Source organism: Eschrichtius robustus, chromosome 10, assembly GCF_028021215.1.
Source record: "Eschrichtius robustus isolate mEscRob2 chromosome 10, mEscRob2.pri, whole genome shotgun sequence".
In the NCBI taxonomy this organism is placed as follows: Eukaryota; Metazoa; Chordata; class Mammalia; order Artiodactyla; family Eschrichtiidae; genus Eschrichtius; species Eschrichtius robustus.
Window position 1 is genome coordinate 70,345,992 of NC_090833.1, and position 13,323 is coordinate 70,359,314.

A 13,323-nucleotide genomic window follows, 5' to 3' on the forward strand; every position below is an offset into this window, starting at 1 on the left:
CTGTTTAAGTAATATTTTATTTTATTTTTTTTGTTGTTTTTCAAAGAGACTATATCAGGATTCATTTCAAGAGGTCCTTGGATTGCATTGTCCCCAGGAATATCTTTCCCTGCTCTGTGATAACTTGCTGGGTCCTAAGGAGGAAACAAGTTTGCAGCTGGCCATGAGTAACCTTTGTCCCTTCCAAGACTCCACAGGCTGCTGTGGTATCAGCGTCACCCATGCTGGGGACACTGCTAGTGGCCAGGCATTTTTGCAATAACCCTGTGCTCTCAGCATCCACTTCATCTTTTCATTCTCTGAAAAGGAGAAACACTTGCCTCAATGCAGCTCATCTGTATTGTTCCATGTCCTGAGAACCTGCTGCTGTTCCAGTGAACGCTTTAAACATCTCTGCTGCTGACTTTCCACTCCACGTTTTCTGTACTTTGGGCTTTTTGAGCAAATGAGATCCTGAACAAGGTAAGCTCCTCCTAGTGCAATCAGCACATGGAAGTGTCCAAATAGAGGCACAGATGATCTCCCGGATTCTCTACCAGTTCAGTGTTGGGCAGAGTTCCCTCTATTTACTGTGTTTCTCTGAGAGGCTGGACAGTCTGGACCTGCATTCCTTGGCAGCTGAAGAGGGTAGAGTCGTGGCTACCTTCACACCCTCACTCCCTGTGCTCACAGGATCCAGCTGTTTCAAGCTGGCGCTGCACTGAGATCGCCTGTCACAGCTCCAGGGGACCATGGATCCCTGTGCCCCTTCTCCAGTCACGCTGCCGAGGGACCTATGTGTGCTGTGTTAAGCCCTCCCTAAGTGCAAGATACTCTGCTAAGTGCTTTCAAATTTTGTAGTTCATTTAATACTCACAATAACAACTGTAAGAATACTTTTACCTTACTTTATATTTGAGGAAACTGAGGTTCAGGGAAGTTAGGTGGTTTCCTCAGGATCTCACTGATGTCCTGGCAGAATCCTTTATCATATATTATAAATAATTAAGTTTCATCTTGTGCGGTTCTCAAAACCTTTGCTTTCTTCTTCAATGCTTTCTGAAGATCCTTTTTCCCTGGTTCACTCCTAACTGCATTAGCCACTCCATCTCTGTGCCCTTTGCAGGCTCCCCTTCTCTTTCTCAGCCTTAAAAGTTGAAGGTCCTCCCTCATAAGTGTCAGGTCATCTCATTCTACACCCTTCTCTTAAGGAACGACATGACATACGTTACCATACCCTGATTTGCACAGTAATATCTCCAAGATGTACACTGTTGCAGATTCCAGAACCACATATGCATCTATGAATGGGAACTGTTTTTAGATATTTGTCAGACACTTTATAGACTACATCTGCTTTTCCCCTTCTTGACAGTCCTCACTCAAGCTTCTGGTGAGAGAATCCCTTGTCCTCTATTTCTCATTGTAACATGAAACATAATTGAAATTCATTAAGTGTGATTACTGTTTCTATATCTTTCTTTTCCAGACTGAAAGCTCCAAGAAAGTTCCAAGGCTTTGTATTTGCTTTTTTTTAACCTGTGTATTCTCAGAACTATCACCAAATCTGACAGAGAAATATGCCGTTTTAAAATATAACCGATTGGAAAAAAAAAAATGAATGAGTGGCTTGAATTCATCATCCATTTTTCAATATGGGTTGCAAATCTAGCTATTTCTTTTTGCAAGAATAGACATCCAAGATGTCTTCTGAGGAATTATTTCATAAATTAAACAAAAAATAATTTGATATAAGATAAAGGTGAACAGGGACTTCCCCGGTGGTCCAGTGGGTAAGACTCCACACTCCCAGTGCAGGAGGCCCGTGTTCTATCCCTGGTCAGGGAACTAGATCCCACGTGCATGCTGCAACTAAGAGTGCACATGCTGCAACTAAGAAGTCCGCATGCTGCAACAAAGTTTCCCGCATGCGGAAATGAAGATCCTGCGTGCCGCAACTAAGACCCAGCACAGACAAAATAAATAAATACATATTTTTTAAAAAAAGATAAAGGTGAACATATTTTGTTATTATTGAATATATTATAAAGTTGAACACGATATTATATGAACAAAACAATTTTAAATACCACACATAGTATTACTGAGATAAAGTAGATGAATGAATATCTGAATACATTACAGACCTTAGCACATTAATTAGTGTTATTTTAAACTCCTGGTCTGAAAATTCCAAAATCTCTATTATTACTGGCTCTAGTTCTAATGCTTGCTCTGTCTCTTGCAGCTGTGTTTCTCATCTTTTAGTATGACTTGCAAGTTTCTGTTGAAAGTTGAACATGATGTACCGGGTAAAATGAACTGAAGTACATTGGCCTTTAGGGTGAGGATTTACACTTACCTTGCTAGGATTTGGACTGTGTTTATGGTTTGCCATAGCTGTAGGTGTTAGAGGCTAAAATTTCCTCTTGTGTCCATGCTTTTCTCTCCCCTGTTGTCTTTGGGTTTCCCTAGAGGCTTCTTCTTAAAGTCTGACCCTGCAGTTCTCTTCTGTTGTAATCCCCTGTTATACAGGAACCCTGTTGATGTGATGGTAAGTATGGGGGAGGGGGAGCGCTCTATAATCCTATGATTATGTATCAGTTTTTGGTGAGTCTGTGCCTCTGGGCTGTGACCTTCACCAGTGTTTCTCAGATTTTTACCACCCTATTTGGTGAGGCAAGGAAGTTAGAGGGATTTGGAGTTAAAGGTATTTCCCTTCCCTCAGGTGGGTTAGGCTCTGGTAAAATAGTTTCCCTTGAGGTCAGATCTTTGTTAAAGAGAATACACTACTCAGAGTATTTCAAGATGACTACTTTTCTCTCCTTCTGCTAGAAAAAAACAGGAGATATTTCTCTGATTTTCACAGTGAGAACCTGGTGGGATTCCTACAGGTAAAACTCACAAAAGTGTGAGGCTCCACTAATTCTGGACCCCTGGGGTTTTGAACTCTCAAGCTCATCCACTAGGATCCTCCAGCAATTCTTCAATTACAGTTTAAGTGTTCCTACCAAAACTCGTTCCACCTGCAGCCTTCTGCCCCAAGTAACCTGGGATTCTCTGAATCTTCCTTTCTCTCAAGCTTTCAGGGAGTTGTTTGCCCTGTGACCTCAATTTTTGATGGATTTAAGAAGAGTTGTTGTTTTTCAATACATTCTTCATTTTGTTGTTGTGAGGTCAAGAATGATGACTTCCAGGTGGGTTACATGTTGAACCAGAAACCAAAAGTTCCCCCAATATGTGAATACATTCACAACATCAGTATAGCTCTCTCTTTAAGAGTAATGCCCATAGAGACATACATTTTAACAATAATTTTGAACAATTTAACTCAATGCATTTCATGACTAAAACAGAAATAAGAGTCCTGAAAAGGACTGAACATATGGGTACATGACTTAGTGTATAAGGTACAGAGAATCATTTCCAGGTCCCTTTCCTTACTTATTTTCTTTCAAATTTTTTTTTTTATAAATATATTTACTTATTTACTTATTTTTATTTTTGGCTGCATTGGCTCTTGGTTGCTGGGCGCGGGCTTTCTCTAGTTGTGGTGAGCGGGAGCTACTCTTTGTTGCGGTGAGCGGGCTTCTCATTGTGGTGGCTTCTCTTGTTGCAGAACACAGGCTCTAGGCACACGTGCTTCAGTAGCTGTGGCATGTGGGCTCAGTGGTTGTGGCTGGTGGGCTCTAGAGCGCAGGCTCAGTAGTTGTGGCACACAGGCTTAGTTGCTCCACGTCATGTGGGGTCTTCCCGGACTGGGGCTCGAAGCCGTGTCCCCTGCATTAGCAGGCGGATTCTTAACCATTGTGACACCAAGGAAGCCCTTCTTTCAAATTTTTGATGAAAAGAACAATCTCATGATTTCTACTCTGACAACTTCCCAGAGTTCCTCTATTTCTTCTCTTCAGATTGAGAGGGATTCCCTGGAAGTAAATTGTTCATGGCCAGCGTAGGGCCCTCCATTTCCAAGACAGTCTTCCTCCCCCATCACCTGTACCAAACTGGTGTCCAGGTCTTCCAGCTGCCGATAGAGTCCAGTGGAAGTTTGTGCAGGAGGGTCGTGTTTCAGGAGCGCTGTGTGTGGAAGAGGTTGAAGATCAGCTGGGACATCTTGTGAAACTTGCCGCCATCTGCCATCTCCCAGAGATGTCCTTCAGTCGGAATAACAGGGAAATCCTTCTCACTTGACTCAGGAGCAGCAGGTCTTCCTGTGAACCAGTCCATGGCTCTGAGGCAGATCCCAACCCAGCCCAGGGGTCAGATGCTGATGCAGCTAACAACCAGGAGGGCCAGCACAGGTAGTGGGCATTAGAAGCCTTGGGGATCCTAGCAGCCTGAATGAGGTGTGTGTCTGTGTGAGTTTCTCTGAGGGGTTTTCTATATAAGTCTCTCAAATTCAGAACTCAGTAGTTATCACTTTCGGAATGTTCCTGTACACTTTTTATCTTTTTTTTCCTTCATGTATGCTCTAGACTAGAAGACATCGATAATTTATATCATTCTTTCATTTTTCTTAGTTTACATTGAATTTGCCCTAAGAAACTTCAGATGTTTCAGTATAAGTGGATTCAAATCTTTCCAAAGACGAAAGTCTTTTTGTTAAACTCAAACTTATGTCTACAGTGCTTTCTTGCTAACAACAGCACTTCACCTCTGGTCCTGGGCTCTGTTTCTGCCCTCTTTATTTTGCATGTCAGCCAAGCTGCCTTGTTCTTCTGGATTGGTCTTCTTGAAAATGGATTTATTAGACCTGTTTGACAAGTAACATCTTGTCTACATCTTGTGCACCATTGTATCATTAGCACAGAGTTCATAATAATGTCTCAAGATAATTAGTAACAAATAATATTCTCGTTTTTTTCCATCAGACTTCACATCAGAAGCTTCTATTAACCTCCCATCAGAACCTTATATTAAAGCGATTTATAAGCATCATTAGATCATTCAGTACATTTTTACTGAGACTCTTGATTCACCATTCCCGTGTCACAGTGAAGATGCAGGGTGGTGAAGATGTAAGGCATATGATGCTAGAGAAAAGTTTCCTTCTTTTCACTGCTGATTTCAGAGTCTTAATTTTATATGTTCTTTTTTCAGTCAGTATTGTTCTGGGCAAGGGTTGTCTTGCTGCTTCTGAATTACTTTCTGTCTCATTTTGAAATAGGAACCAAAACAGAGAAGTAAAAATGGAAACATAAAGGGGTCCATACCACTATTTTCCATAATTTTCAATATGTCATTGTTTTCTTTCTCTATTCACCTTTCTTAGAAAGCTGTCATTGGCTTTGGATGCACTGAGGTAAATGGAAAACAAATGCAAAACTGACTATGATGAGAGTGAAAGAAGTAAAGTGACTCCCCAGGTGAAAAAATGACAGTGGGATTTCCTCTCTTCTCTTATTACCCTCCACTGACTCCAGTATGGTTCCGGCTGATTTATTCCACCAAATCAGCTCTCACTAAAGTCAGTTCCATCTGTTTCCCATGTAGTGGATGACTTCAATCTACAGAGCAGCTTACTGAAAATCAACATAACATTAATCAAGATGATGATAAATTTTCCTTGTAATTACATATGTCATGATTTAAACTAAATAAAATGTTAAACATGAATATGAGTTGTCAATACATCAAATCTATGTGACCTCTTCAGAGGCAAAAATGTTTCAAAAAAGGACAACCACGCAGAGAATAAAATGATCTACCTTCTACTCTAGGTCCCACCCTATGTCTCTCCTCCAGTTCAGATGGCAAATATCTCAAACCTATTTTCTATATATATTGTCATTATCTTCTCTTATTCATCCTTCCACCCTCTCCACAATGGTTTCTGCTGATTAATTCTCCCAAACATGCTCTCACTGAGGTGGCCAATACTGTCTCTTTTCCCAAGTAGGGGGTAGTTTCTGTCTACAATTTAAATGAATGCATTGAGTCTTCTAAGCAGTTTCAGCCTTTTACACATGGTCTTCTTACCGTTCTCTCTCTCGTCCTGTTAATATATGGCCATTCCACTCCGCTTTCCTTTGCTGCTCTCTTCCCTCCTGTTTAAGGTTAAGGTCATAGGACTCAAATTCAAGTCCTTTTCTCATTGTATTCTCTCTTCCATTTGAACACTTCTTCTGTTCCCATGCTTTACACTTCATGGAATTACTTGTAAATTGCCAAGTGCAATATCCAGTGGACATTTGCAGTTAGATACCTACCAGTGAACGGTAGAGAACATCTACGACTTTTGTTTTTTTATCCTCATATGGCTTGATCCACCTTCGGCTGAGAGAATTTCATTTTTCGCCCTTCTTCTCACTATAGCATTAAACCTAACTTATATTAATTTATAATATTAGTTAGTATTAGTTTAAACATAATTAATATTTAATTTTCAATTAACTGATTATTGTTTTTAGGTTCCTTTCCCTACAAAAATTGAGAGACAAAAAAGCAGGATTGGATTCATTATGGTCACCACTATATCCTGAGGGCAACATACAACCTGGCTTAGATGATGTTTATATTTACTTCTAACTAGAGTATCATAATGACTCTAACTAGCGTATCATATTATTTACATAATGATGTAAATGAATTGCACCATTCTTTAATCAGGTTGCACATTCAGGCTCGGTGTTTCTTTTTTAAGAATAAACAAATATAAAAAGTTTTCTATGATGAAACTTTATTTAAAGCACAAAGCAAAAAATAAATAGACTAAATACAAAGAACGTGTTTTTTCTCTTAACCACAATTTAAAGGTGCACATAATATTATACAAACAAAAAATAAGTTAAAACTTTATAAATAGTTAAATAAATAAATTTTTAAATAGATAAATAAATCATCTGTAAGGAACTAGTGCCTGCGGAGTTGAATATGATGTTGCTTAATATTCCTGAAAACATTTGACAGATTGATTCAATTCAGGGCATGACGAGAGCAGAAATGAAGTCTTTGACACGGCAGCACAGGTGGAAGTGTGGTCTTGTTAGGCAGTGAGAATCATTTCCGTGTTGAAGCAGGTGTGTGTCATTCCTTCCTCCTGAGTCTTTCTTGCAAGTTTGTTGATGAAGAGAAGGATCTCATGACTTCTGCTCTGACAATCTCCCAGGCACAAGGGCTGTATTTCTTCTCTTGCAGATAGACAGTGATTCTGTGGAAGTATTTCCTCACAGCCAGGATGGAGTCCTCCTTCAGCAGGGGAGTCCCTTCCAGCCCCGCCTCCTGCATCACACAGGCTTGCAGGTCAGTGAGCTGCTGAGAAAGTGCAGTGCAGAACTTGTCCAGGAGGGTCTCATCCCAAGCGGCAGCCGAGCCCTCCGTGCTGAAGAGCTGGAAGGTCTGCTGGATCGTCTCATGGACGACAGCGATGGCTTGAGCCTTCTGGAACTGGTTGCCTCCAAACGCTTCCTGGGGGAATCCAAAGTCATTTCTGTCCTTCAGGCAGGAGAAGGGGGAGATTCTCCTCATTTGTTGCAGGAGCATCAGGTTCCTCCTGCTAGCCAGGCTGTGGGTCTGAGGCAGGTCGCAGCCCAGAGAGCAGGAGGAGTTGCAGCTGAGCAGCACCAGGGCCAGGAGTAAGGACAAGGTTGGGGCCATTGGGGACCTTGTAGATGCTGCTGGCCTGGCTGAGGTGGGTGACTCTGTGAACCCTGCTCTCTAGGTTCTCTGAAGACCTTCCTTCAGGCCTGGGTCTTAAATGGGAATGAATTTGTTTCCATTTTCTGAATGTTCCCACTTACTTTCTACTTCTGTTTTTGCTTTTCATTTTGCACTCTCCAGATAGGTTAGGGCAGCGTTTCTCAACCACTGTTTTTCATCCTTGCCTCCCCTTCTCCTGCCCACAGAGCCTTTTTAGGTATTATTTTTCCATATGGCCCCCCTATGAAATTTTGATACACAGATATTCTGTGTCCATCGATATGTACTCCATGCATACCTTTACTTTATAAATAGAAAAAGAAAGTGAAAAGTTTATTCTTTTTATTCGATGCAGGGGTGAGTATGACAAAAAAAATTCAGGCTAAAGATTAACTGTAAAAGCTACTGCAATTAATTTAACATTTTGGTTAATTGTGCAGAATGACTTTTAATGCAATACCTTTACTTAATAAATTGGAATGTATCAAATTGCATATTCAATAAAAATTTATACAAATACTTCATAAGAATACCAATGTATAGATATATTTAAAAATCTATCAAAACTGCTAAAACCATTGAAAATTTAAATGATTTTCTTAACATTTATTTTTAGGTAATTATTAGTTTTGATTCATATCATAAAATGATTTCTAAGTTCACTAGCTGCTTGATATTCATCTAGATATTGTCAACAACTTTTTCTCTTTAGGACTAGACATAATTATTGATCTCCTAGGTAACTTTTTTAGAATTAAGTAATAAAATACAACCTATTTGTGCTTAATTCCCGATGCCCACATCACACTGAGGCTCAAACATAAGCAAAATCCACAACACAGACAAGGACAGCTGATAAGTAAGCGAAGGCCACCTCTCACATTATGACTTTGCGTTCAAGCATATGAAGGAAAGTCCTCTAATGAAACATCAAGCCACCAGAGCTTGTAGCACTGATCCTGCATATTGTGTATCTTCCATGCACTCAATGTCAATGCCTCTCATCTCATACACAAGAAAACCCAAAGAGAACAATGAATACAAAGGAATGAGATTTTGCTGGATAGGGTTGAGCCTCGAGTGCCACCCACCATTGTAGTAGCTGAGATTTGTTCCCACCCCTAAGAACTAATGTTTGCACCCATGGGAGCAATCTGCTCCCCAATGAGAATGCATGATCTGGGAATCATCATCAATTTGAATCTTTCTCTGTATTTTTGCACTGAATTTCAGATTCCCCAAAGGACTGTCCAAGGTTCCAATCCAAGCCTATTCTTTTCAAACAAAAGAAAACCATCTTTGTAATTAATTGAGAACTGGATAAATATTGATTGGTATCATGGAAAGAATTAACTTTCAACTCTGATCCTGAATTCTTTTATTTTGCAGTGGATGTTCTGTGGCCTCAGCCCTCTCCAATTCCGATCTTTCAATAAATAATAGGTATATGACCATCTTTGGCAAATCAGCTCTGTAGCAACTGGGCTCTGTCGTATTCTCTGTGGTATCCTCGGCACCAGGCCCAGTGTAATCACGCCACAAGTCATTTTAACCAAAGCAGTTTCTCAGATGTTTTCCTTCTAATGGAAGGCAGTTACGAATGACCAAGCTATTTTCATTTATCACGGTCATATTTGCCATGATTATAATAGACAGTGGATAGTAGTTCCACTCTATTCCTACTGGTATCAGTCATGCCTACTGAGTTTGTTGCTAAAACCACTAGGATTCTCTTCCCTTTAAGGTGCATATGGCCCTGGGGATTCAAGTTGTAAGAGCAGCACAATTTTCAGCCTTTGCCCGGCACTCTATTAAACTCAGGAGGATGGCCTCGTCGCTAATTTGTCCTCTACTAGGTCCTGACAGAATATAACCAGCTTGGTGTCACATACAGAGCCACGTATCTGAACTCAGACTCTCCCTGATTCACACAGGTCACAGCAACCAGACAATTAACCGCGTTACTCTTCGGTGGATCTTTACAGATGTGGCAATGACTACCTATATACTGAGATTCTTTGGAGACTCCTCACAAAGACTGATGAACGATCATTTTCATCCTGTGTCTTCATTCCCTTCCAAGGGACGATGGGGTCCATTTCAGTTGGATTTCCAAATTTTGACACATAATAATTAAAGCATTACTGCAGGTTGAAAATCAAGAGTTTGGATTCTGAGTCCTCGGTCTGCTCTTTTGGCCTGATAAATTGCTCATTCTTCTTTATTTACATGAATATATTCTCTCTTCTGGATGCCAAGACATGTAGCCTTCAATGCCCTTTCTGGTCTGAATGTTTCCGTCCCCACAAAATTCGTATTTGGAAGTCCTAACCCCCAAAGTGATGGTATCAGGTGGCGGGCCCTTTAGGACTTGATTAGGGTGTGAAGATGGAGGCCTCACGAATGGAATTAGTGCCCTTATCAAAGAGGTCAGAGATAAATGCCTCCCTCTCCTGCTGTATGATGATACAAGGAGAACTCTGCAGTGTGAGACGTGAAGCAGGCTCTCACCAGAACTGGACCACGCTGACAGCCCGATCTTGGATTTCCAGACTCTGGAGCTGTGAGCAATACATTTCTGCTCTTTACAAACTACCCAGTCTATGCTCTTTTGTTGAAGAAGCCCAAATAGTAAGACATGACCTGATTTATTGTGTCCTCAGAATACCTCCCAGGAGTCTGTAAAATACCTAAAGCGAGAGACACCATCTTACCCAACCCCGTTTCCTAGACAGCTAGTCCAGTCCCTATCATTTCCAGAGCTCAATCCATACTCATGAAGGGACCAGTGATGATTGTAATAGGAGAAGGAACAATACCAACATATATTAGATAGATATGATATGAGAGGACGATAATCTACAGAGATTTTGTAAATTCTTCATGTTTCTACAAGGGAAGTGATAATGGAATATTGTGTGAGATATTTTTTTAAAGATCATTTGCAGGAATATTTTCTTCTTCAAGTTTGCATTTTCAATACTTAGAAGAGCAGGATGAGAATCACGGGCCTGGACACAAATGGAAGAGTCGCTCTCCTCTTTTTCTTCAGTCATCCTCAAGTACTTGCAAGGAGCTGCCTGATCATACTTTTCTCGTCTCCCTCAGGCAATAAGGAAACAACTTGTGTCTACATTCGTGGATATTTTCCTCATAGGCTATGCCTTTGGGCATCAACTTGAATGCTTCTTTCAAACAGTCTATGGTGCTGTGAACTCTGAGTGACATCCGTGTCATCTTCCCCAAGCTGAACTTGTGGAATAAGAATTTGGGTCTGATTGTGGGTGTGTTATTTTTTAGTTTTCTTTGTTTCAGCAAATGAACAATAAAAATACATGAAATCATAATACCACTGAGTCTGAGAATAAACATCCAAACTTGACTGTTTTCTTTCTGTTAAGGCAGAACTAGAGGATGAGATTTTTTTAAACTTTTTATTTCATACTGGAGTATATCTGATTAACAATGCCGTGCTAGCCTCAGGTGTACAGCAAAGTGATTCAGCCACACGCATACATGCATCCATTCTTTCTCAAACACCTCTCCCATCTAGGTTGCCACATAATACTGAGCAGAGTTCCCTGTGCTACACAGTAGGTCCCTGTTGGCCATCCATCCCAAATATAGCAGTGTGTTTATGTCAATCCCAAACTCCCCAACTATTCCTCCCACACACCCTTCCCCTCGGTAACCATAAGTTTGTTCTGTTAGTCTGTGAGTCCGTTTCTGTTTTGTAAATAAGTTCATTTGTATCATTTTTTTTAGATTCCACATATACACGATATTCCTCTTTCTCTGTGGGTCAGATTGTTTTTTAATGAAGTGTGTGCAAGCAAGAACATTAGTTGTTCCTCTCCACCCACTCCCAGAATTTCATTAGGACAAATAGTGTAAAGCTATTAGTACTTTAGAGGTGGTCTTATGCACTGAACTTGTCTCCTCGTCCATTAATCATCCAATAATTTCCCAACTTCGTTGCAGTGAGATTTCCACAAGGATAAATCCAGGCCATGTAATGTGAGCAGAAGTGCTCTTGCCCTGTATAGTCCTGGCCCTTGAAAACCTCCCATGTGATGCACCAGACATTTTTCCCTTTACCACTGAGTGGAATAGACTCAAGTACTGCAGAAAAATTTGGAGTCATCTGTTGATGATGGAAAAATCCACAAAACAGCGGGTACCCATGTCCCCGAATCACTCTTTGGAGAGCAACTTAGAACATCCATCTGATCAGGAATGCCTGCCTTGTGTTCTTATACCAGGGAAAGATAAGACTCTATTATGATCAAATTCCTGACAGCATTCTCTTTACCTGTTACAGCAGTCAGCCTTAAGTTAACTGACAAATATCTCTTAATACCACACTATCCAAAAAACCTTTCTATACTTCATATGTTGAAAATAGCAAATACCCCTCCCAAAACTTAAAGTGATCTTTTAAATTACGTTATAAAATTATTGATACAAGAAAAGAGATTGGGGCTTCCCTGGTGGCGCAGTGGTTGAGAATCTGCCTGCTAATGCAGGTGACAGGGGTTCGAGCCCTGGTCTGGGAAGATCCCACATGCCGCGGAGCAACTAGGCCCGTGAGCCACAATTGCTGAGCCTGCGCGTCTGGAGCCTGTGCTCCGCAGCGGGAGAGGCCGCGATAATGAGAGGCCCGCGCACCGCGATGAAGAGTGGCCCCCACTTGCCACAACTAGAGAGAAAGCCCTCGCACAGAAACGAAGACCCAACACAGCCATAAATAAATAAATTAATTTAATTAAATAAATATTTAAAAAAGAAAAGAGATTGTGTTCTTCTGTCAAAACCTTTTTTAAAATCATGATTTTCATTTCAGACATTTTTCAGCCTGTGAGGAAACACAAGTCGAGGTTGCTTTGGACTTGAACACTAATGTAATTGAATGAAAAGTGTCACGAGTATAAAAAATATTCTGTATTTGTTGACATTTCTTTGAGGATTCTTACATAAGGGAAAGGCACCTTTCAATTTCCACTCTGACAACCTCCCAGGCACAGGGGCTGTATTCCTTTGCCTTCAGGTAGACATGGATTCCGTGGAAATACTCCCGGGCAGCCAGTCCCAAATCTCGACAATCTAGATTGTCTTTTTTCAGCTGCTCCAGTCGGTGCAGCCTCAGATGAAGGCTGGAGAGAAGTTTATCGAGGAGGGTGTTGTTCCAGGCAGCACGGCTGTCCTCCGTGGCGAAGAGGTTGAAGATCTGCTGGAGCATCAGATGGTGGTGACAGGTGCCTTGAGTCATCTGGATTGGGGTGATATTCTCTCTTTTCCAAGGACATTTGAAGTCGGTTCTGTCCTTTAGGCACCACTGAGAGGGGATCCTTTGCATCTGTTCCAAATGTTGGAAGACTTCCTTGTTTTCCTGGCTATGGCTTCTAGGCAAGTTCCAGCCAAGAGAGCAAGCAGGGATGGAGCAGAGCGTCACTCCTGCCACTAGCAAATAGATCTGGGCCATTGAGAATGAGTGATTCACTAGATGGCCGCCAGGGAGCGCGCGGGCACCGCCAAACAATTAGTGGGCAGCTTCCTTCCCTGGAACGGTGGACAGCGTCCTTCCCTAGGCGGCCGGTAGAGGGCGCAGGGTTTGTTTGGGAAACGCCGACTCCTGAGTTTGCAGTCTGCGGCTGTCTCTTGCGGTTCGAGAGACAGGGCGAAACGTAGTCTCTGAGGCTGCTTTAA

General features: G+C 41.3%; 2 protein-coding genes across 2 annotated transcripts; both read right to left on the reverse strand.

Moving 5' to 3' along the window:
* Window positions 1-7,005: 7,005 nt before the first annotated feature.
* On the reverse strand, window positions 7,006-7,575 carry LOC137769883 (interferon alpha-1-like). The gene has a single exon (XM_068551970.1). The coding sequence runs from the start codon at window positions 7,573-7,575 to the stop codon at window positions 7,006-7,008; it is 570 nt and encodes a 189-aa protein (XP_068408071.1).
* Window positions 7,576-12,586: 5,011 nt separating this feature from the next.
* Window positions 12,587-13,099, reverse strand: LOC137770435 (interferon alpha-13-like). The gene has a single exon (XM_068553135.1). It carries the CDS (start codon window positions 13,097-13,099, stop codon window positions 12,587-12,589), a length of 513 nt encoding a protein of 170 aa, XP_068409236.1.
* Window positions 13,100-13,323: the final 224 nt, after the last annotated feature.